Raw genomic sequence first — 23,265 nt, forward strand, 5'->3', positions numbered from 1 at the left:
AAACCTAAGTTAGCACTGAGGTGATTTGTACATAGAAATCACAACTGTTTTAGAAGCAAGTGTAAGAATTTAGATAGGAAACAAGTAGGCATCCTCCATCTGGCTTGCAGTAATTATATAAATTAAAGCTGTGTTTCTATGGCCTGCTTTCAGATAATTTTTACTGACATAATACATACTTGATCCTCCCAGGGAACATAATCTGGCCTCATTCTGCTGAGTGATGACATCACCATATACTATGCAACATAAGCTATTTGTTAAAGCAGAACCACAGCAATCTGTTTGGTTCCCAAGCTACAAGTGCTGTGTATTATATAATAGTCTGCCACTTGAGCTGAAGAGATGGGGTCTCTAGAGTTCATTTTGTGGATTGGCTGCTTTTGATGGATGGTAGCAAAGCAATTTGTTAATTTTGCTTCTGGTTTGTTTGCATCATGTTTTACTTGCTTGGGTCGTACTTTTAGTATTTTTTGTTGGTTCTCGCCCCCCCCCCCCCAGTCTAAACTGGCTTCCCACTATCTCTGCACAAGGACCAGATCTTAGCTGAATGAAGGTAATGCTCTGTACAGTAAGAGCTGTTCAACGGTGGAGCAGTCTCCCTTGGGAGGTTGTGGATTTTCCTTCCTTGGAGGTTGTGGATTTTCCTTCCTTGGAGGTTTTTAAGCAGAGGTTGAATGGCAATCTGTCATGGATGCTTTAGCTGAGTTTCCTGAATTGCAGGGAGTTGGACGAGATGACCCTTGGGGTTCCTTCTAACTCAATGATTCTGTGAAAAGGAGGTGGTCTTGTTGATTATATTTTCAAATAATTTTCTCTGTTATGCAACTAGACTGGCCTCTGTACAGATGCAACATGTTTATGTACCTGGTTTTTTGTTTTTAAATTGCAAATGCTTTGTAGTAGCCTTTGAACACATTGCAACCGTAAACTCACTACCTCAAAAGCCTTTCAAGGCCCTCATTGCAGTTTTCACAACTGGGAAGACTTCAGAAATGTTCCATCTCTCCAAAAAGCTACTAAATATAAAACAAAAGTAGGATAATCATATTCAACATTAGGAAAAAAACCACAGAGTTTAATTAAAGAAAAGCCATTCCAAACCTTAATTCCAAGAGTGTCTTTGCAATTTTAGTATTTTTTTCCTACTTCACTTTAAAGTTCTCATTGTTAATATGTTGATATAGTTGCATGGCTTTTAGCACTTTTTTTGTAGTTGCACTTGTAAAAGTGCCACTTCCACAGACTGACCCAGTTGAGTGGGCACATATCGGTTAAAGTGATCCTCCAAGCAAACAGGTCCTAAGCTTTAAAGGCCTTTAGGGGGGGAAATCCAAAATCTATCATAGAGAAGTTAATAACTGTGATGAGACAGCCAAATCTAATCTACATCTGGCCTGACTGATTTTCCTTTTGTCTGATGATATGTTCCTGATATCCAAAGTGGAATTCAGCTTATGCATTTACTTACGTTGTAGAAATCAGCAGCAGGCTAGCACATTCCACTACGACCAATTGCAATACAGAAACAAATACTAGTGTTTCTAAACAGCTGGAAACTCTTGTATTCACCATCTCTTGCACTAGATTATAGTGTTATGAAGCTTCAATTAGTATAATTAGGTTGACAGCTGCACATACACAATGAGTGAAAATCCAATTGTTGACTCTTCTGGTTTGGACTCCCAGGACCTTATTGAATTACATCAGAAGGGATGTATTTGTTAGTGATGTGGTGCATTTAAAGTACTGTAGAGAAATGCTAAGGAAATAAACCATTGTTCTAGGGGCTTACGCTCCTAACTTAATGCTAAACTCCAATTTGTGAACCTGTTCTAAACTTGTAATAAGAGCACTTTAAAAAAAAGTAGTAAAAGCTTTGCCTGCTGACTGACTTGTAGAACTACTGTATTAGTGTTGTCTTCAATATAGAATGGCCAGAAGAAGATTTCTTAATCTAAATTTCAAAGAGGAAAAACTTGTATAAAGATACATTTTAAGAAAGGCATGTTATGGCTTTTGTTAGGAAGTTGTCTGACTCCTTTTAACAGGTTGTTTGTTTGTTTTTGCATTTTTATAGATAAAGATGTAAAGTATTTTTGGTGGGGGGAATTGCCAGAAAAGGTCATGCTATGCAGACAGATTAAGACAAATGTTCACAGCCAAAGGTTTGAGTATGAACCCGTCAGACCTTTTATAGACTGTAGAGCTATAGCTTGGTTTCATTCAAAATTGTTTGCAGTGTTTTATAATTTATGTTTATTGTGTAGATCTGTGCAAGGCATCACATTCATTTTGCCAGTCTTCCTTCTATCTTCAACTGTCAATCTTCTCATTTTTTTACTTTTCTGTCTCTGAAACTTACAGTAGCTGAGGGCAACATAAAGTGATAGATGTATGTTAAAAGTTAAAGAGGATAGTCCTTATATTTACTGTGTTCTGTTACATGTTTTTCCATATAAAGGGTTTTCTCCAGCAGCTTAGAATGAATACTCCTATTTTAGATGCCTAGGTACAGGAGTAGTCACTGTGATAGGGCAGTGCCATAGAACCATGTTCCCTACAACAGCAGCACTGCCATGTACCTGGATAATGTAGAGTTGGGGTGGCAGCAAAGTCAGGGTTGCAAAATGGCACCGATGGAGCAACAATGCAATATTCAGAGGATGGTTCCTGAATATGTATTAATGTTAAACATAGTTCCACGGTCTCAGAGCTCTTTCTCCGAGATCAGCAGGATCTGTGGGCATGACTGATTATAGAGCAAAGCTGAACCAGGAAGCCTCCAGACAAATTTGCATGCTTTAAATGACACCCAGTTTTCACATTGGATGGGCCTCTGAACAAGTGGGAATGGTATGGTGGGGTGGGGGGGGGGAGAATAAACTCCTGTGGCCTGTCCTGTGCTAAAATCTGTTTTCCAAGTGAATAAAATATTATGATACGAACAATCCTAATAAATAGCAGGAAGAATGAATACATAGAATTGGGAGCAAGCCACATTAAAATGAAGTCAAAGGCTATTGGAAAAATAACTCTACAAAATGATGTCAGAGGGGAGGTTAAGGAGATATCTTTGACAAAAGAGTTCAGTCTCCCGTGGCAGCCACAAAAAGCCCTGCTCTTGTAGTGACTAACATAGACCCTATCTGAGTAGGACTATGAATCAGAATGGCCCCAGAAGATTATCTACTCTCCATGATGGTGCTGCATTGCTAAATGTTTTCCCCTCCTCTAAATAATATGGCACATGAAGCATTTGCTAGCACATTGGTTCTGTTCTCTTAGAAACGGTGTACATGGCAGAATGTGTTCCCTGTGTTGTTTCATCATTAATATAAACACTTTCATTAAGTTTTGGCTCTTAGATCTTTCCCCTCCCCACTCTTTTAAAAACTCATTTGAGACACTAATCTTGTCCTATTGGAGCTGTCCTTGATGCTTAAACTCTCTTTTATGTACTCATTAAGCTCACTGAATTCAACTTCTGCAGAGTTATTAGCTGTCTTACTTCGTGTGTATGAAATTGCATCCTTTGTTAATTCAAACCTATAGACAGCAGCAGATCCCTGGGAAATTCTGTGTTCCACAGATTGAGGTGGCACAATTGGTATTGCTCTCTGCTAAAACTCTTTTCCTTGAGTGTAAATCAGTGCTGTTGAGCCATTCGGTATGGTAGGCACACATCAATAGCTGTATAATTTATCTCAAGATGTGAGCTCGATTAAGTGCAGAGTGTCTTTGTAAACACCTGCAGGGTTACTGAATAATAATAAAAAAGAATCTCTTGGAAAACCTTGAATCATCCTTGAAAACTTTGACACATCTTGTTGCATAAACATGTTTCCCTGAAATAAGAAATTCTTTGCTGGGGATACTTGTTTTTAAAAATGGTTTTTTTGTTTGTTTGAAGAACTAGAACTGCTTCCTGCCATGATATCCTCCTACACCTTTCCTGCAATTTAGTTTGCTGACACAGAACATAGCAAATGAGTTTATACTATGGATGGGGAATCTGTGGCCCTCCAGATGTTGGACTATAACTTATACTGGCCTTAGCCAGCAGGGCCAATGGTTAAGGACAGAAGGAATTGTAGTCCAACATCTGGAGGGTCAAACATTCCCCATTCTTTGTTTATGCAAAGCTTGCCAATTATTATGTCAAATTCAGTAAACAAATACACAATTTTGTAACTATTCTGCTATCTCCTATGCTGGTGCTATTGGTGGACTGGTCCCACTAATGCTGGTGATAAATAATGGTAATATTGTAAACTGAGATTTTCCATTCTTCCCTGTCCTCTGCTTATTCCCCATTGACAGTCTTTTTATGGATTTGGTTCACCTTGCAAGCATCTGCCTTGCCCAAATTTTATTTATTTGTGCCGCATTCAACAGCAACCTCTTTAAGAATTGCTGTTCCCTCAGTCTAGCTTGTACTCCTGTTGGCTACATTTATGGGATTGGGTAGATTTAAAAAAATGGCGAGAAGAATATACAGGGCGAGTCCTTTAAAAGAGGCCCTGTGGATACAGAGTACACATGTTTCACGGGGCCTCTTTTAAAAGACTCACCCTGTATTATTGCTGTGTGTGTAAGTAAGTGTACTGTAATTGAATTGGCTGAATTCTGCTGCTATCTGAACCTGCCTAATTGTACCTCCATGATGTCCATGAGAGGGTAGAAAGGGAAACTGAGTTGAGGATGTGCTATGCATTACATTTATAGTCTACTTTTCTTTCATCATAGAACTTGAGGCAATGTGCATAGGATTCCCAAGCAGGCTCCCTTCTAGGCACTCACAAGACACAGGCCTATTTAACTTCAGCAGAGTTGAAACACCATATGCTTGTAGAGCATGTTCTATAATCAAGGGTTCTTCCCCAAGCTTCTATTGCTCCATGGTCATAGTTCTGCCTGTTGCTCATATGAGAAAGTCCATGGCCTTTTCAATATTGGTGCTTTTATTTCTGTAGTCACACTGTGTGGGTAGCAGAAATTGCAGAAATACGGATGAGGTGCTGGTGTTGACCTACAAAACCCTAAATGATTTTGGACCTTGTACCTCTCCCTGTGACAGCCTGTCCTGTGCTTCTAGATCTATAGGTGAGCCCCTCATCCTCTTACATCACTCAGCAGAGAACATTCTTCAGTGACATGGGATGCAGAGCGTTCTCAGTAGTGGTATCCCACTTTGGGAATTCCCTTCTCCTAGAGAGGCATGAGCAAGGCCAGTGCATTTGTCATTTGGTTTGGAAGCTGCAGCTGGTGCAAAATATGGCAAGACATTGTTTTACACTGCTGTTTGAAGAATTGCACTTGCTGCCAGTTATGTGCTGAGTTAAGTTCAGCATGCTGGTTTTAGTGTAAAGAACCCTATGCTGGGACCACCAGGAAACCTGAAAGATCATTTCACCACTTATTTACCCAATTCATCAGTGCACTCTACGGATGAGGGCCTCCTGCAGATACCATCTTACCATTAGGTCTGTTCCACACTATGTAGCAATCAAGCATTTAGTGTTGTAGCACCTACTCTTGTGGAATTATTTCCCCATGAATATAAGGTCCTGTGTCTTTTCAGCACCTACTGAAGACCTTCCTATTCCAACAAGGTGATATATTTCCTAGCCTGCATCTATATTGGAGTTGTTTTTAAGTTTTGTTTTGTTTTGTCGTTTGGTTGCTTGCCACCCAGGTCTCTTTTGAGAGGAACAAGGGATATAAATTTAATAAATAAATAACTTTTCCAGCACTGGGTGAAAACTCATCTGTTTGCTTTTTGGAGTTGCTATAGATTTTGTCATTACTGTAAGTTACTGCCCAGGCTGTGACTCCTTGTGTGTTTAGAGTGCTATATTTTTTTTATCTGCTTCCATAAGTTGTGCTGAATTGGTTCTACTGCTGTGTTATTGTGCTGTTTTATTATATTGTAATCTGCCCTGGGACCATATGATGAAGGGTTGGGTAGACATTCTCTTCCAAATAAAATAAATAAATATGTTCTCAGCTCCCACAAAGCTATGTGTTTTGGTGAAAGAATGTGTCAAGGAAAGAAAACTGGTTGGCTTTGCAGCTTTCAGCAAAGAACCTGCAGTATGCAGAGAGTAATACATTTCTCCCCTTTAGATTTGTCATCTAATCTTTTACGCCTTACCTTCACTATGACCTGTATTTGTCAGATCCCCTGAGGCTAGCATTGTTAGTGAGTGTGGCGACAGCTGTGCCATGTTAATGAGTCAGTAAAATGGGACAGTTGTCTGGCTGTTGCAACTCCTGCAGAATATTTATCAGCTTTGTCATATATTTTTAAGGGCACGTGTCCTGGTGCAGCATTGGTTACTTGATAAAAAGAGAGAAGCAAGTGCACAAATGGCAGAAGGGAAGTTGATTAATTAGAGTATGAGATCTTGAGACCTCATCAGAATGTGTTAAACCTTAGCAAATTTGCCTGCATAATGCTTAATGTTTTTGACAAACACAAATGAATGTGGATTTTATTACATAGGGCATTTTTAGTCTTCACGCGCTAGCTACCAAAACAGCAGATCCATTCTTGGGTACTATATATGCATCCAAACACTTAAGAACATAAGAAGAGCCTGCTGGATCAGGCAATGGACCATCTAGTTCAGTATTGTGTTCTCACAGTGGCCAACCAGATGCCTATGGAAAACCCACAAACAGGACCCTAAGCACACGAGCGCTATCCCCTCCTATGGTTTCAAGCAACTGATACTGCATACTGCCTGCAGTGGGTGGGCGTTTATTTGTTGGGCATCTATATTCTTCAAGAAAAGGATCTAAAATACTGCCACATCACTGTAAGAATCCTGACAGTGGTCCAAATACTAGGATCACTTTTTAAGAACTATGTGAAAGCACTGCTCATTTGAACAAAAAGTGAAGGTTTTGCTTGCCAACAGCTGTGTTGTTTTAAGCAGCAAAAATACACCAGTAATAGATTTCCTCAAGGCACTTGGAAATGATATTGTGTGGGTTCTTCATTATTGTACTTAGTCCATAGTCTGCAGATCAAGTGTCCTGATCAAGGGAAGTAATAGACCTGTTCTCTTCTGCCTTGGTCAGACCACACTTGGAATACTGTGTTCATTTCTGGGCTCTGCAGTTTAAGAAGGATATTGACAAGCTTGAACATATGAAGAGAAGTGAGGACAAAATGATAACGTGTCTTGAAACTAAGTCTTATGAGGAACAGTAGAGGAAGTTGGGTATGTTTAGCATGGAAAAGAGGAGACTGAGAGGAGACATGATAGCCATCTTGAAGTATCTAAAGGGCTGTCACATGAAGGATGGAGCAACCTTGTTTTCTCCTGCTCTGGAGGGTAGAACCTGAGCCAATGGCTTCAAGTTACAAGAAAGAAGATTTTGACTAAACATTAGGAAGAACCTTATGATGGTAAAAGCTGTTTGATAGTGGAAAGGCTCCATTGGAAGGTGGTGGGCTCTCTGCCTTGGAGGTTTTTAAGCAGAGGTTGGATGGTCACCTGTCATGTATGATCTAGTTGAGATTCCTGCATCTCAGGGGGTTGGACTACATGACCCACAGGGTCCCTTCTAACACTACAACTCTTTGTTATTCAAGTATATGCTTTCCTTCTTTCAAACTAAACCGTTCTTCTGTTAAAGTAATCGGCATTCTGTTTAGATAAGCAGGAGCTGTGAAAATAACATTCCACTTAGAAAGAGGCATGTGTTGTGAGGATTTGTTCATAGGTTGTATGTGTCAAGGGAGTTCTGGGAGAAAATGGACAAAGGTGAACAAGCATCAATGAAGGGAAATTAATGCCTTAATTACAATGTTCCAATGCAAGATGAATACTTCTCATCTAAGAGCATGAACCACTGGAGTATATATGCTATGCATTTATATAATTAGTAGTTTATATTTCAAAAGCAAAGCAAAGAAAATACTTGAAATGCCACTGATGGGTATAAAACTGGAAGAACCCCCTCCCCAAAGCAAAATAAAATAAGTGCAGTATTGATCAGTTCCACTTACAGTGGGTGGCAGTGTTGCTAACTCTGTGCATTAAAAAATATTAGTTCAGATTCAAGCAGAGCCACTGCCACTGATTAGTTTTCCATTTTATGTCAATAATGATACATATTATAATTTAGACTAAATCCATCTGTCTTGAGATTATGTGGTTCATGTATAGTTCATGTATAGAGAATGAATAGTTTTGGAATTATCATTACAAAAAAAAGTGATGGGGGGATATTAAACACTGAAAGCAATCTTCCAAGTGTTGATCTTTACAGCAGACCTATAAAAATGCCCAGTACAAAGTAAATTATGGTTCAAGGTGTTTTAGCAAGTGTTGAGGTTTCATTATGGCTTTAATTTAAGCCTTCTATCTTACAAATCAAAATTATCTTCACTGAAAATGTTCAGGGTTGAAACCTTTGTGAAGTCACTTATGACCAATTCCCCGCCAAGGAAATTCACCCCAACCCTTAATTCAGTTACTGAATATGAAAAAGTCACTGGCAGCAATTTCAGGAGTATATTCCAGTTGATTCAAACTAAGGAATCATTTTATTCGGTGTAGTTTTGGTTTGCTTTGTTTAGATCTATGAGTATGGACCAGGGCCAGATTTAGGTTTGATGAGGCCCTAAGCTACTGAAGGTAACGGGGCCCTTTATATAGCAGGCGGGGCCTATTACTTACACCATAGGAGCCTACACAACACAAAACACTCTATCTGCATGTAGGTTTTATTTTATTTCTTTTTTATCTTTTTATCTTATATTTTGGAAATGTACATCCAGTGGTTTTTTTTCCTTTACATTTTTTTGTGGGGCCCCAAGAGAGCCAGGCCCTAAGCTATAGCTTGTTTAGCTTATACATAAATCCAGCACTGGTATGGACTCTCAAGCTTCTTCCATTGAAAAATCTGATGCCTCTGAACATCCTTGCCTTGAAGATTTTAACCAAGTATGAATTGAAAAAATCTGTCCACAAAGTTGCATTTTAAGGGTGCAATCTTAAACGTTGTTACTAAGTCCCACTAAAACAGTTTCCACTAAGTTTCAACTAGACATGTTGAGGATCAAGTTGTGAAATTTTAAGTTGCAACACTATTTCATAGAATTGTAGAGTTGGAAGGGACCCGGGGAGCTTCTAGGCCAACTCTTTACAATGCAGGAATCTCAACAGTTTCAGGAGAATGTAAAGTCAAGGAAAATTATCAGTTGAGAAGTGCACTGAAAATGCAGCTCCCGAGAACTAGAACTTGCTTATTATGTTAATGTATGTTAGGCTAAGAGGTGATGGTATTGCTCCAGTAAATGAAATATGATCTACTTTAACAAGAAACTGCTGACAGAATTGCTCTACAAAATTGTAAATCAAAGTATATGAGTATGCTTTACATACAAGCTGTGAATTGGTTTTTCCTATGTGAGCAAAAATTCACTGTGTTCTAATATTTAGATACTGACTTGTGGGAAGTCTCTTGGTTTTCATGTCCATCTGTGTTAAAATGAGAGGTCTGCAAGTGCATTGTATGCAAGCTTCTTTATTAGAGGAAGTAATGGTGTACAGATTTTTTTGTGGTGATTACTGAGTTGGCTACTGTGTGCAGATAAGAACATGCTGCTGTACTGTGCAATCACTGGCTTTCCATCTGTAAGCTTTAGAGTTGTTGCTATAAAAGGCTAACCTCCTGCAGATATAGAGATTTTAGGTACATGACTGCAACAGGTTCCTGACCCTGGGTCCTCTGGGCTGTCAGTCAAAGATTCATTCTATAAATTGCTACCCAGCTCTAGACCAAGAAGGAAGAAGATGCACAGGAATTCACAGGTCAGGTGAGAGTCATTGACCTTGATAAAAGCTTCCAGATCCAGTTGTCTCATTGATCTGATTAACTAGGGCAGAAGTGGGTAGACTTTCAGGTTTGTTTTAAATAGAAACTTGAGATCCACCAGTGAGAGTCAGGTTGAGGATAGTGGGTGGGTCTGAGCACATCTGAACCCAGGAATTTGTTTCTCTTAACAAAAGTGAGTTATTGATTTGTTGGCACACAAATCTGTTTCTGGTTGTACACTAAGCTTTCTTTCTTCCAGCAGCTGAATTTAGAGAGATAATACTTTGTTGTATTAGAAAAAAAGATGTAAAAGTCGATCTTGATCTGCCTTTTGCCTGACCCTAAAATAGAGGGCTTTGCTCCTGTTATTCCATTGCCTTATGATTTGCCCTTAAGTTCATGGAACTCTGTTCAATCAACACTTGCTGCCAAACAATCATTTGCATTAAATAATTAAGTAACTTTCCTAAATGGGTGGAGTCCCTTTCTAGTGTGGTGAAATGCCGTTGGAAAAATTAACAAATTGCATGGAGAGTGGCCCTGTTACCTAATTGCTTAGTCATTCGGCTGTACAGATTAAGGCTCTTTTTCAAGTTCATGTCTAAGCATTGCTGCTACTTTTACACCAATCTTATTCAGTTTAATGTTGGTTCTGGATTCTTAGTCAACATGGGTGGTGAATGTACAGCTTTTCATGGCAACCTGCTTGCATCTTTGCCTGTATTATTCTGCGAAGCACTATGTGTGGAAAGTGGAACTTGAGCCCCTAAAAATGACCACCTGGTTGTGTGCATGAGAATTATCCAAACCATGCTGGAGTGGAGGTTAACATATTTAGGTTAGGTGACTGTCACGATTCAGCAGCAGTCCATTTGTAGAATGCTGTCCCAAGAGTGGCTCACCTAATGCAGACATTGCCATCTTTTGTATGCCAGGGAAATAAGTTCTTATTTTCCCAGGCAAAAATGGCCACTGGTATTGTGTTGGTTTTTGTGATATTCCTTTGGAAGCAGGGAAGAAATAATCTGTGTTGTAATTGATCTTCATGAGTGATCTTTTTAGTGTATTTAGTTTTTTAAACAGATATATTCATTACAATATTATTATTTTTTTGCGGCCATGAGTTGCATCAGGACTTCAGTGTTTGTATAAAGCATTACATAAATAAATAATAATAATAGCAAATACCCTGTGTCTAGACTTTGAAACTATGAAGAGGCAATGTATTGTTGCACATGAAATTGTTTGATGTCTTCTTATGGAAATTTTTGATTCTTTAAAAAAACACTATGACTTTGCTTGCAAACTGCAGGGCAAAAGGCATGAGCAACTAGAGAGCTGAGCTACAGGTCTCCCTGCATTTTATTAAAGGGTGTACAGGAAATGTTGCCTCTTTGAGAGGACTCCTTAATATCTATTCCTGTATCTAGAGTTTCAGTCTTAACAAGGTAATTAATAGCTTGGCTTGAGTGTTGCCTCCCCTCCTCCCCTTTGACACAAATTGTAGGGATTGGAAGTTGCAGCCCCAGCTATACTTCTTGACTTACATATTATTGAACTAGTTCACCATTTCTCTTGTCAGTGCAGAGAGCAGGGACAGGGACAGGACTTTTAAGCAATGGAATGGCAGCTAAATTATCTAGCTACACTGGAATTATTAACTAAATGGCTACTCCTGGACAACAGGTAATCATTTTTCTCCAGGCCATTACCTCTGGATCAATTCAGGTGCCATCTGAAACCATAGATTGTGAAGCTTAAATCCAAACCTTTATTACCAGTAACTTTCTATTGCAATACCTTCCTGAAGTTATCGGTAGTTAATGCAGACTGACTTGGGCATGTGAAACTAACAGTATTGTCGGCGTAACAGCATGAATGAGAAATTATTCTTGCCAGAGATGCCAATAAATATTTTACTCTCTTTAAGTTATCTCGTTTATGTAAAAATTGAAATGAGATCTTACATGAAGCATTGTTTACGGAAATGAATGAGTAGAGCTCTTGGAAGAAGGACAGCAGGAAAAGACTATGGCTACAGGTCTTCCAATCTATGCTGATGATGAGGTACTGGATTCACAGGGTGGGGTTGGATAGTGCTAGTCACTAAGGATGTTAAAGAGTCCAACTCCACTTCTTCAGGTTCTGCTCTAGCAACAACTAAGCTTGCCTACTCTCTCTCAGCCTCTCCCTTTCTCTGTCTCATGTTTGCAGTGCACTCATGCTGGTTTCGAAATGGCACCAATGTCCACAGCACTTTTCTGTCCAGTTAGGAATGCTGAAGCCAGCTGCACGTTGTTCTACACTTCAGTGTTTTCTTAAGTGCAGTGCATAAATGATATTTGCAAAAGCTACACTTGTTTCCTTTAGAAACAAAGCATTTGTATTTGATGAGTTCAGTAATGGTTACTGAATAAATCTTGGCTACAGAACCTGGTTAGTGAGACACAGCTTAACCATGAACCCAAGTTTGGAATACATGCTAAGCCAAACCTTGGCGTAGTTCAGCAAAGCCAGGGAGTATATATTTAAAAAAAGACCAGGAAGGAGCAGTAAAAGTGGTTGTGAGCTTTGCTGCTCCCCAGGAGCCTCCATGTTTGCACAGTACTGGTAAGCCCTGGGTGGCATCTGCATCAACTTTGGTCTGTACTGCTTGCTCCTAATGTAGCTATGCTTAAGATGTAAACTAATTTATATTAGCAGGTAGAAGCAACTGATTACACTCTTAAGGAATCCTCGGGTTGGTGTAAAATTCATTCCAAACTGTGCAGTAAGTGAGCCTGGGAAGTTCTGTTTTGAGAAGAGTAGCTTTTCATCCAGCTAGTCATTAAAATCAATTTTCTTTCCTACTTGATTCAATTTTTTTCCTAAGGCAGTAAAAGATTTCTGCTTATTCCCTAAACTGTCTGGCAGTCTGGGGAGAGTGCCAGTATAGGGGAAATGGAGGAGCTCTGTTTTGTAGTTAATGATATCAGCTAGAAAAATCAGAGAGGCTGTCAAAATGGTTCGCTGTTGCCAAAACAGGTAATTCTTTAAACTTCATGTAATAGAAGCTGGTAGAGTAGGGGAAGAGGAAGTAGATTCTGATCTGAAAGTTTCATTTACTCACACTCTGTGTTTGTGTGTCTGTGTCTGTGTATATGTTGTGATATGAGTAGCTTCTAAGGACAGACAGCAAGCCAAAATAGAGTTGTGGTATTATGTAGAATTTTAAAGTAGTCAGAGTTAAAGATATGCCTCATCGGGGCATGTCAGAGGATGCAAGGGGAGAAAAGAAAGAAACCTGTACAGTCACATAAACCAGACTAGCCAACACGGTGTCCTTCAGATATTGTCGGGCTAAAACTCCCATCATTCCTGACCATTGGCCATTGCCGACTGGGGCTGATGGGTGTTGGGAATTCAGCAGCACCCGGATGGCATCATTTTGGCTGCCCAGTATAAACCATGATGGCCTCATAAAAGCCTTCTGCATGGAAGCTGTATTGCAAACTATGAATCTGGGTGAGCCTGAGTGCTGTTGAGCCATGAGCCTGGTGGCAGCCCTCCAAGGTGCCTATGTGGGGCCCCCGTTGCATCTGAACCTGGCCCATATTCAAGTGAAATGCCTTTCATTATGATAGTAGGGAGAGGCTGTGTATTGTAGCAATTTATCTGGGTAGGAGTACTGCTATCTCTTGTTTCTGCAAGGCTGGGCAATGGTGAAGGAAGGATGTGGCGATGACTCAGCAGGCAAACGAATGAAGCTGCTTTGCACAGTCAGGCCATTGTTCCATCTAGCTCAGTATTATCTATGCTTAATGGCAACGGCTGTTCCAGAGTTCTGGGCCAGGGATTGAACTTGGGACATTCTGCAGGCAAGGCATGTGTTCTGCCACACTCCATTCTCCAGGTTGCACTGACAAAATGAGGGTAGCTTTATGGTAGGAACGACCACCCTCCCCGCCCTGCGACATATGCATTAAAATGATTGGGTTGCTTAGAAATTAAGTAAAGTGAATCCATGAGCTGAAATAGCTGATTGAGGGATTGAAATCAATTGGTTCGCCATTTGGTGTAGTTGAAAACCAGCTGCACTTGTGAGTTTGCTTTCCTCATATCCACATAGCGATTGTTAGGAGCTTTTGGAAGAGTTAGATCAGTCTGGCAGAGAGAACGAGAGTCAGAGAGAGAGAGAGAGAGAGAGAGAGAGAGAGAGAGAGAGTGTCTATAATAAGTATATATCTTAACATTTTACATTTTGGGTTAGATTGAAGTCGTATCTACTGAGCATATCTCAGGATGAGGCCACCCAAGTACTTAAAGTGCTGTTAACCAGATTTGTGGCATGTAATGTACTCTCTGCTCTGCAAATCTGCCTTGCATATGATGGGAAAAAAGAGCATATTATGTCATCTGCTTCTGGTGCACTCTTCTGAAATAAATTAAATTAAGCTTCCTTTTTATATGAAATTGTTTACAGTTGGTAGAAAACATAAATGCAATTTATTTTTAGACCTGTGTAATAAGATTCTCTTTTAAATATTTATTTTGTGGAGGCGTCATGAGCAGCTCAAAGCTAAGGCTCAGTTGGCAGAAAATTGCTGTTAGTGCTTCTTTTAATCTTATGGAACAGGATCAGTTACTTTAGCAGTAGGGCTAACACTAAGGTAAACAATTGTTTTCTTTTTTATATTATATATATAGTATGCAGATTGGTAGATATTTTTAGATCAAAGCCTTTGAATGGCTTTTTCAAGCCCGGTGTAGGATTTATTAAGGAACAGCTTTTGATGGTTAATTAAAATGGACATAAGATCTTTTAAAGTCCTGTTGATTTAAGTAAAGAAGAAGAGACTGCTGGGTGATGCCAGTGAGCTATCTAGTTCAGGAAGTCCATATGCAAGCCCTAAGTGCAGGAGTGTTCTTTCTCCTCACTTGTGGTTCCCAGCAGCAGGCATTCAGAGGCATCTTACCTCTGCCAATGGAAGAGTGGGAGACTTATGCATATGGTGCATATTCCTTTTGTTGAGAAACACTTACCTTTGGCTTAGTTGTATCCAAAGTTCTTAACTGTCACAGTATTTGACATGTAGATGCCATACTGTATTCTTAATTCCTCGGATCTTGAACGGAACAGTTTTCACCTGGGCCATCTTTCTTGTTGACCTGTTGCTCCTTAAATATGTAGAGCCACTTCTGAGTATTAACTCAAGAGTCATTTTAACCATTTAATTTGAATGCTTAATCAGCAGGAAACTAACGTAATCACAGATTTTCCAGTAACTCCAACTCAGTTGGAGTTGGAGATTTCTTACAAATTAAACTGTGCGTTATCTCTAACAATGGCATGAATGTGCCCTTCACTCATTTTCAAGCCCTTGCATCTTTTTGTATTATTCTTTTGCATCTCTAACCAGTCTTCAATGTCTTTAATCTTATTGTCACTATTGTTCAGCTTTGACAACACTGTCCTATCTTGTATCACTATAATGCCTGTGGCTTTGTCTTTGATCTTCATCCTTAGAAAACAGTATATGTCGCAGTGGTGGGTGGGTTTTTTGGTGTTGTTGTTTTTTTTAAACCCCTGTTCCACAGATACGTGTTGTGTGGAAATAAAATGGCTTAACAAGAACTGGATGCTCAGGGCCATACAATTTTCCTTGTTCTATATTACCATGCTGGTATTGAACCCCTTACAACCCAATACTTAATCAGAGGTCCACAAATTATGGCTATGCTTGGTAGCTCAAGCATTAATTCCTGCTTTCCACCTCTGAAATCCAGTCCAACCAGGTTAAGTGCAACAGTAGTATTATTAATTTATAAGCACAGATATGGTTGAAATTATGTAAACAGGGTTTGTGTAGGCTGATTCCTCTCCTGCCCCCTTTTAAAATTGATGTCAGTTTTGGCAGGGTTGTGTTGTGGTTGTTTTCCTTTGAAAAATTTCAAGACTGTCATGTTAGTTTAGGTAGTCGGCTTCTGTCGCTGTTTTCTGGCAAAACCATCAAATGTTGGGAAAGTGTGGAACTTGGCCAGTAAAATGTTGGTTTTAATTTTCTGTCTAATAAATGTTATAAAATGAAGGGAAGAAATTTGTTCACAAATGAGTCCCATGGCATGTTGAATACGTTTTCCCCTGGAGTTTTCATAAAAAGAAAACAAGAAAACAAGTAACTTCTGAGATGAATCTACCCCCTCCCCCAAGCTTTATCACTGAAAATATCTACCCACAGCTACATGTGTTTCATAGAAGTGTAGAGTTGGAAGGGACCCCATCTAGTCCAACATTGCACTGTACTTGCTCCTCTGACTGAGAATTGATGTCCCAAGATCAGGGGATGGAGTTGATTTTGTAGCTCCAAAAACACAGCATGTCTCCTGCTTTTTTGTGTTACATTCAACCAGGTGTTCACTTCCAGAACTGAGCAATCTTCCTCCTCCCTAGGCACTGCCCCAGCATCTCTGTTCCAGGACAGTCCACTCTCGTCTAGCGAGAATTTCCTCATCTTGTTTGTGTTTATCAGAATTCATGAAGAAACCACCACCACCCCTTTCTTATAAACCTTCATTTATTTTATTTTTATGTCATTACATTTATATTCCAACTTTCCTTCAAGGACCTCAACTTGGCATACATGGATCTCCCCCTCTCCATTTTATCCTCACAACCCACTACCAGTCAGTGTAGACAATAATGTGTTAGATGGACTTATAGTCTGACTTTGTAAAAGGCAGCTTCCTATGTTCCTTAGGGCGATAAAAACAGAATTTATTTACCTTTCTTCCTCAATTCTTTATTTTAAGCTCTCACAAGAGTTGATCGGTTTGCGAGGCTCATGGTGAGTTTTAATTGCCATATTACCAAGCTCTGAAGAAAACATTGGCTCCAAATTCATATGGGCAGGTGGTTAAGCAAATCAAGAGCAGCAGGGAAAAAGGGGGTTCAAGTAGCTCCACTGTGACTATCATATAACTGTCTCTGGGAGTTATTGTGAGGCTTTTGTCTACACACATCATAGCCCAACGAATTTAACTTTTTCCCAGGAGCTATATCAGTTTAGTAACTATACAGATACCCAGCTGCGTCTCAGACATATGCCATGTTATGCTGTCAAGCTGATTATAATTATTACTTTAAATGAAACTTGGGGTATTTGTTTAGAACCTTAATCGAATATTGTTTATTTCATGAAAAAAACTCAGAGAACTGTCAGTAATTGTAGGACCACTTTCCACATCAACATGTATGCTGAAGAGCTACTTTATCCTACAAAGGGTTCTGGAAGTGTTCAGTATGCTGAAGGAAAAGTATAGCTTGGAAAAGTTTGTCCCCATGGGTAAACCTCCTAGCTACTGCAAATTTCAGGGCTTCCTGGCACACTTGAAAACAATTGTTATCCAGGGAGCCATAAATTTTGGCTTGGTAGCCAAACATCTTTTCCAGAAGCCAGCAAGTCTGACTTACTTTATATCTGTGGACCAATAAATAGGTAAGTGCATCACTTCTGCAACCTTTTCCCTTGGTGAGGTGGAGTTAGTGGGAAGAAGTAGCAGGCAGGCTGAAAAGTGTGCTGCCAGTAACACATTCCCTCTAATCCATGACATTGTATCACAGCAGAATTTGCAGGCCATTCCCATCTTCATTCTTTGCTTTCCTGCATTGCCGGATGATGGGAAGACTCTATGTTTGCACCTTTCAGCAGAGTAGTAGGAGTAGTAGTAGTTGGTGAGTGATGGAACAATATAAAAAGCCCTATGATTTCCATATCACAGATGGGACCTACTAGACCAAATTAGTTTTTGCAGATCCCGAACAAGGCATTGTAACCCTACTTGAATGTCACACGGAAAATCATGAGACTACAATCCCTACTGAGATGACATCCTGGAAATAGGAATCACTTGCCCTCAAGCCAGCTTCTGCCAACTCTTCAAATCTAGAAGACAAACATTTGGGGCAGGTGAAGTGTTTTTCAGGGGGCAGTTCAAAAGGCATTCCTGCCTATTATTCTGTTGTTGTTGTTATTATTACTGGCCAATTAAAGGCTGACCATAAATTTGGGAAGATTCTGTTCAGACTTTGCAAACAGGATATTAAATAGTGAGAGGCTCTGGAGCGCCTGTTGTTTTAAAGCCTCCATTTGTCTTCACGCAAATGATGATTCAGGGACAAGCAAAGAAAAATGAAAAATGGTTGATCACACCATGAGAAAAGTGTCTGCTGATGGATTCATTTCTGTGGGACTAAGCTGTGTAAGATGGCATGCTTGACAGAAAGTTGGAGAGGTTTCAAGATGCTCAGTGCAACCAAGGACTCCTGTATCTGTTAAAATCATGGGTGGTTGCCACAGGCCTGTTCAGCAGCACTCCAAGCACAAAGGAGACTTCTCCCCGCCCCCCGCCCTGAAAATAGAACTACATTGCTTGCTCAAGGTTAAAAGTGATTTCATGTTGCATTATCTTAACGTCTACCCTTGTCAGTTCTCATACATGTCTATTTAGGAGGGAGGAAGTGCGTGTGTGTGTGCATGAAAGGTATAGACCCTAGCACTCGGAGCTTAGCCTCCTTCAGTCCATCTGCCTCTCATCTCTCTGCATAGTGTATTTTGAATCATTTACAGTAGAGGTTTTTGTTAGAAAGTGGGAGGTGGCAGATATCACCGTATAAAGAAGGATTACCATCTGACATTAAGAAAGGAAGGACTTCAGCATGTAACATTGTAAGAGCAGCCTGAGAAGAATGGAGTGTGACTATTTGAGGGCTGTCCATGAGGAGATGTGGGAGAACAGCTCTTTTTATGATGTATAGGTGGGGAAACAGGATTGACCCAAGATCTCTTCTTTATTTTCTGTATTTGAGAGCATTTCTAGATCACTTAATCTTGCAGTCTGAGGTGAAGCAGCAAATGGTTTTCTCCCCACCACTGCCCTTGCACCTTGGGACTCAAGGTGCAATTTGCTTTGGCAGCTGAGGCAGGAAATCCCGCAAGTATCTCTCCCTCTCCTTGGCAGTAAAAATACAATAACAACTAACAATTTGTTGCACTTCGGTGACATCTGAAGTCATCAGCTGGATGCTGCCGTCTCCGCCAAGAGGACTGACCATAAACCATCCTACTAATCTTATATAAGCAAATGATTAACAAAATGTGAACTAATTATTCGTGGAAGTCACTCATTGATTTTAGACTGTGCGTGTGCTTTGAAAAGATAAGCTTAAACTATATTTCCATTATATCACAGGATGAAACTGGAAACAGCTTTCATTTCCAAATTATCTACACCATTCTTCCCCAGCCTTAGGTCTCCACATGCTCTTCAGCCACGACTTCTGTCATCGCTGACTATTGACCCGTTGGCTAAGGATGGTGTGGGGATGTGCATGTAGCAACACTGTGGCTGTGCATGGATGCATAAATTGTGCTTGAATACTTCTGTTAGGGGAGGGGTAGTACCTTTGGTAGGGGACACATCATGCTCCTTCTGGGATAGTTTGTCCCACCTTTGGTCCCCACCCTGCACTCAGCTCTCACCTGTGGCTCCTAGAATCTGTCAGCCTGAAACAGCAGCCATACCCTGGCTAAACCAGCAGTAAATTGCGTTTCCATGCGCTCTGGCACCCGTCATGGTGTTCCGTGTGCCAGAAGTGATTTAGTCATGCTGGCCACATGACCCGGAAAAGCTGTCTGTAGACAAATCGCCAGCTCCCTCAGCCTGAAAGTGGAGATGAGTGCCACACCCCATAGTCAGATTCGACTGGACTTAACCGTTCAGGGGTCCTTTACCTTTTATTTTTACCTTTCAAACCAGGCCAGCTAAACCAGGTGAAGGTAGCCGATGCATCTCAAACACTCAGTGAGTTAGGGACTTTCCCTGCATGCAAAGACAGGCTCTGGAGGATTGAGTGGAAGAGACCAGTAGTGGATCCAGTGGTCAAGAAGGCAGCTTCTGCACGTGCTATAGAGGGAATTGAAGGGCAACCTGGAAAGGTAGCCCATCTCAGATAAGGAAGACTCTGATCGTAAACCTCTGCTGCTTTGCAGGATATATTCAGGAGAACAAAAGGCTAAGGCGTAAACTCTACATCAATCCAGCGTGGCAACTCTAAGACTGTTGGAATGCGTCTTGTACGCTTCCTTCCAGCAACTTCTGCAGCCAAGCTGGTGCCAAATGTGTTGTTCTGCATTCCTTTAAACCATATTGGCAAGGCCAAGAGGGGGATCTTGTCGTCTGGGCAGCCCAGCACCTCCATACACACTGCCCATGCTTGCGCCCTGGGGAGATCACTTAGGTGCTGCTAACACAGCAGTTAGATTTTACCCCCAGGAAGCGTACTCCATTGTCTCTTGAGACAGATGGATGCTAACAGCTCTTCTGTCCTAAATGTAATGTCTTGCACATATACTATAGGACATCAGGTGATAAGGTCAGCCCAGGGACCATATCTGTTAAAGACACATTTCTTTTTTTCTTTTTTTTGAGAATGATTTTTATTAAATTTCCAATTAACAAATCAATCATATCACATTAATTCCAAATTATACCATTACATAATAAACTCCAAATATTCCCAAATATTTAACCAAATTTTAAATTTTTGTTGGGGGTACCTATGCTTTGAGTTCAGAAAGGGTCCAATCCTCTCATACTTGTGCTGCTTTGATGCTCACAAGTCCCATCTTTCCATCTCTTTGCTGTTATCCTTTACAAGTCCCGTCTTCCAATCTTCTTGTTGTTATCATTTCCCCCCCTTTCTTTATAACCTCTGAGATTATCTCCACAAGTGAATTGAAACAAACATTATTATGGTCCTGTGTGGATTTTCACACTAATCCAAAAGTCCTGTTCAAACGGCAGACGCCATTTCAGCAGGTCCCATAAAATACAGTCTAAGCGTCTGTTCATTAACTTTCCCGGACCTGTTGCTCCATACATCAGTCTTTTCAGGGGAGTTCTTGCCAGATCAAACGTAGAATTCAGATATGATAACAAAACCGTGGCTTCCTCCCCCCCCCCTTGACCGTAAATCCTGCAACAAAGCCTGCTCATAATGGCGGTTCTCAATTAGAACTGCGTCATCCAAAAGCTTTTCATTTCCTTTCCAGATCTTCCGCTAAGCCAGTGTTTCCCAACCTTTTGCCTCCAGCTGTTTTTGAACTACAACTCCCATCATCCCTGACTAGCAAGACCAGTGGCAAGGGATGATGGGAATTGTAGTCCAAAAACAGCTGGAGGCACAAGGTTGGGAAACACTGCGCTAAGCAAAGCCTTTAGTTATTGATTTATTTCCACACAGTTTATTCTCCTATCTCACTTGCTATCGGTCGTGTGACGGATCTTCTTAGGGAGGGGTTATTAGGTAAATCACATAGAAAAAAAGAAAAGCCCCCCCCCTTTCCGCTCCATTTCAACATACCAACATAGCTGTGATTCTTTGATGTAGTCTTCTTTGATGTAGTTTTCTGTTCAATCCAACTCGTCACTCAGCTTCTCAGAGGTCGATTTAATTAGCAATCATGCAACTCGGGTCACGATCAGAAGCGGTGTCAGGGAGAGCCAAAAACTCACATGAGGGCTTTCCGTCCAGTGCCCTCACTCTCTCCTTCTTTCGAACTCGGGGGTGATTTATAGGCATCTGCGGGCGAGGCAGCGTTTTCCCATCCCCTGGGAAAACCCGGGAGGCTAATTACTCCCATCATTAGCCACTTAATTACCTCGTGTGAGCCGGAGAGATGGTATTGTCGGCCATCTTCCAATGCCCCCCTAGCGGCCCCCATTAAAGACACATTTCTTGATCCATTCCCAAATGTTTCCTGGACTCTATGGTCACTTGTGTCATAAAATATTGATTCATAACAATTTACCAAGAAAGCACATTGTCCTGTTTTCCAAGGCTGGCAATGGGGAATTATAAACATGAAAACAGCTTTGAAGAGTTTTGGTGGGTATTTTTGCTACTCTAAATTACCATATGTTTCCTTTTCTCTTGCAGCAGCAGGATGGAGTTGAATAGCAACAATATGTTGACTAAGGAGCCAGAGTGAATAGCACCAGAATTTTGATTGTTACCTGCCTGGACTATGAACTGAGACATTGGTGTGGACTTTTCAAACATTTTCGAGTTGACTCCAGAGCTGGTTGAACAGCCATGGCATTTTTTACTCCATGGAAGTTGTCCTCTCAGAAACTTGGCTTTTTTCTGGTGACCTTTGGCTTCATTTGGGGAATGATGCTGCTGCATTTTACAATCCAACAGAAGACTCAGCACGAAAGCAGTTCGGTGCTTCGTGAACAAATACTGGACCTCAGCAAAAGATACATAAAAGCACTGGCGGAAGAGAATAGGAACGTGGTGGATGGACCATATGTTGGTACGATGACTGCGTATGGTGAGTAGGCTTCCTGAAACAATTCAACGCTGCCCAGGAGCTGTTGTTGTAACAAGAATTATATGGAGACCAAGTTCAATCCTTTCTAGTTCATGTCCAATGTCAGTTGACCCATTCAAGCACATTCTCTCATTGTTAGGGGCCCCCCAAAAAGAAAGGATGCAAGTTTCTTCCCTATTTTATCCTTACAACATCCATATAAGGTAGTTTAGGCTGAGAGAGACTGGTCCAGGGTTATCCAGGTGAGCTTCTTGTGGCTGAGTCAGGATTTGAACCCTCAACCTCGGCCCTCCAGATGTTTTGAGACTACAATTCCCATCATCCCTGACCACTGGTCCTGCTAGCTAGGGATCATGGGAGTTGTAGGCCAAAAAACATCTGAAGGGCCGAGGTAGAGGAAGCCTGATTTGAACCCATGTCACCCTAGTTATCTGAAACTTTTAGCTATGAAGGATATATGATGGCATGAATGGGAATTAGATGATGGCAGGAAGACAGGTAAAGTGGGAGTCAGTTTTGGAGAACTACAGGAAGAGAAAAAACACTGAGGTTTCTTTATCTGTCTTCAAATACTTGTTGAACCTTGTGGGCTTTTTATGGACATGTAACCATATGGTTAGTCCCGTTAGCCCCCGTTGCTCGGTCCCTGCTCCTGCCAACATAGCAGTTTGAAAGCACGTCAAAGTGCAAGTAGATAACATGTGTAACAAAGTGCAAGTAGATAACAAGTAGATACCTTCCGGCAGGAAGGTAAACGGCGTTTCCGTGTGCTGCTCTGGTTCGCCAGAAGCGGCTTAGTCATGCTGGCCACATGACCTGGAAGCTGTACGCCGGCTCCCTCGGCCAATAAAGCGAGATTAGCGCTGCAACCCCAGAGTCGTCCATAACTGGACCTAATGGTCAGGGGTCCCTTTACCTTTACCTAACCATCTGTTTAGTCACTGTAAGAATAGAATGCTTGTATTCGTGAGTTTTAGGTCTGATCCAAAAGGGCTGTCCTTACATTTTTATTGTTAAGAGAATGATTTTGATATAATAAATTAAATTTGCTCCC

The 23,265-nt window shown here is 40.8% G+C and overlaps 1 protein-coding gene across 6 annotated transcripts in view; it reads left to right on the top strand.

Annotated features, from left to right (window-relative positions):
• The window catches only part of MGAT5 (alpha-1,6-mannosylglycoprotein 6-beta-N-acetylglucosaminyltransferase), a 120,528-nt gene that overhangs the window by 27,680 nt on the left and 69,583 nt on the right, over positions 1–23,265 (top strand). For all 6 annotated transcript variants that reach the window (XR_014158901.1, XR_014158902.1, XR_014158903.1 and 3 more), the window contains exon 2: positions 21,815–22,211. Coding sequence is in view for 3 of the 6 variants with exons in the window: in XM_081871791.1 (XP_081727917.1) it covers positions 21,971–22,211 (241 nt within the window). In the remaining 3 variants the exon portion in view is untranslated. The remainder of the gene's footprint in view (positions 1–21,814; positions 22,212–23,265) is intronic.

The sequence above is a fragment of the Podarcis erhardii genome, assembly GCF_964252035.2.
Source record: "Podarcis erhardii genome assembly, chromosome: 1".
Taxonomy (NCBI): Eukaryota; Metazoa; Chordata; class Lepidosauria; order Squamata; family Lacertidae; genus Podarcis; species Podarcis erhardii.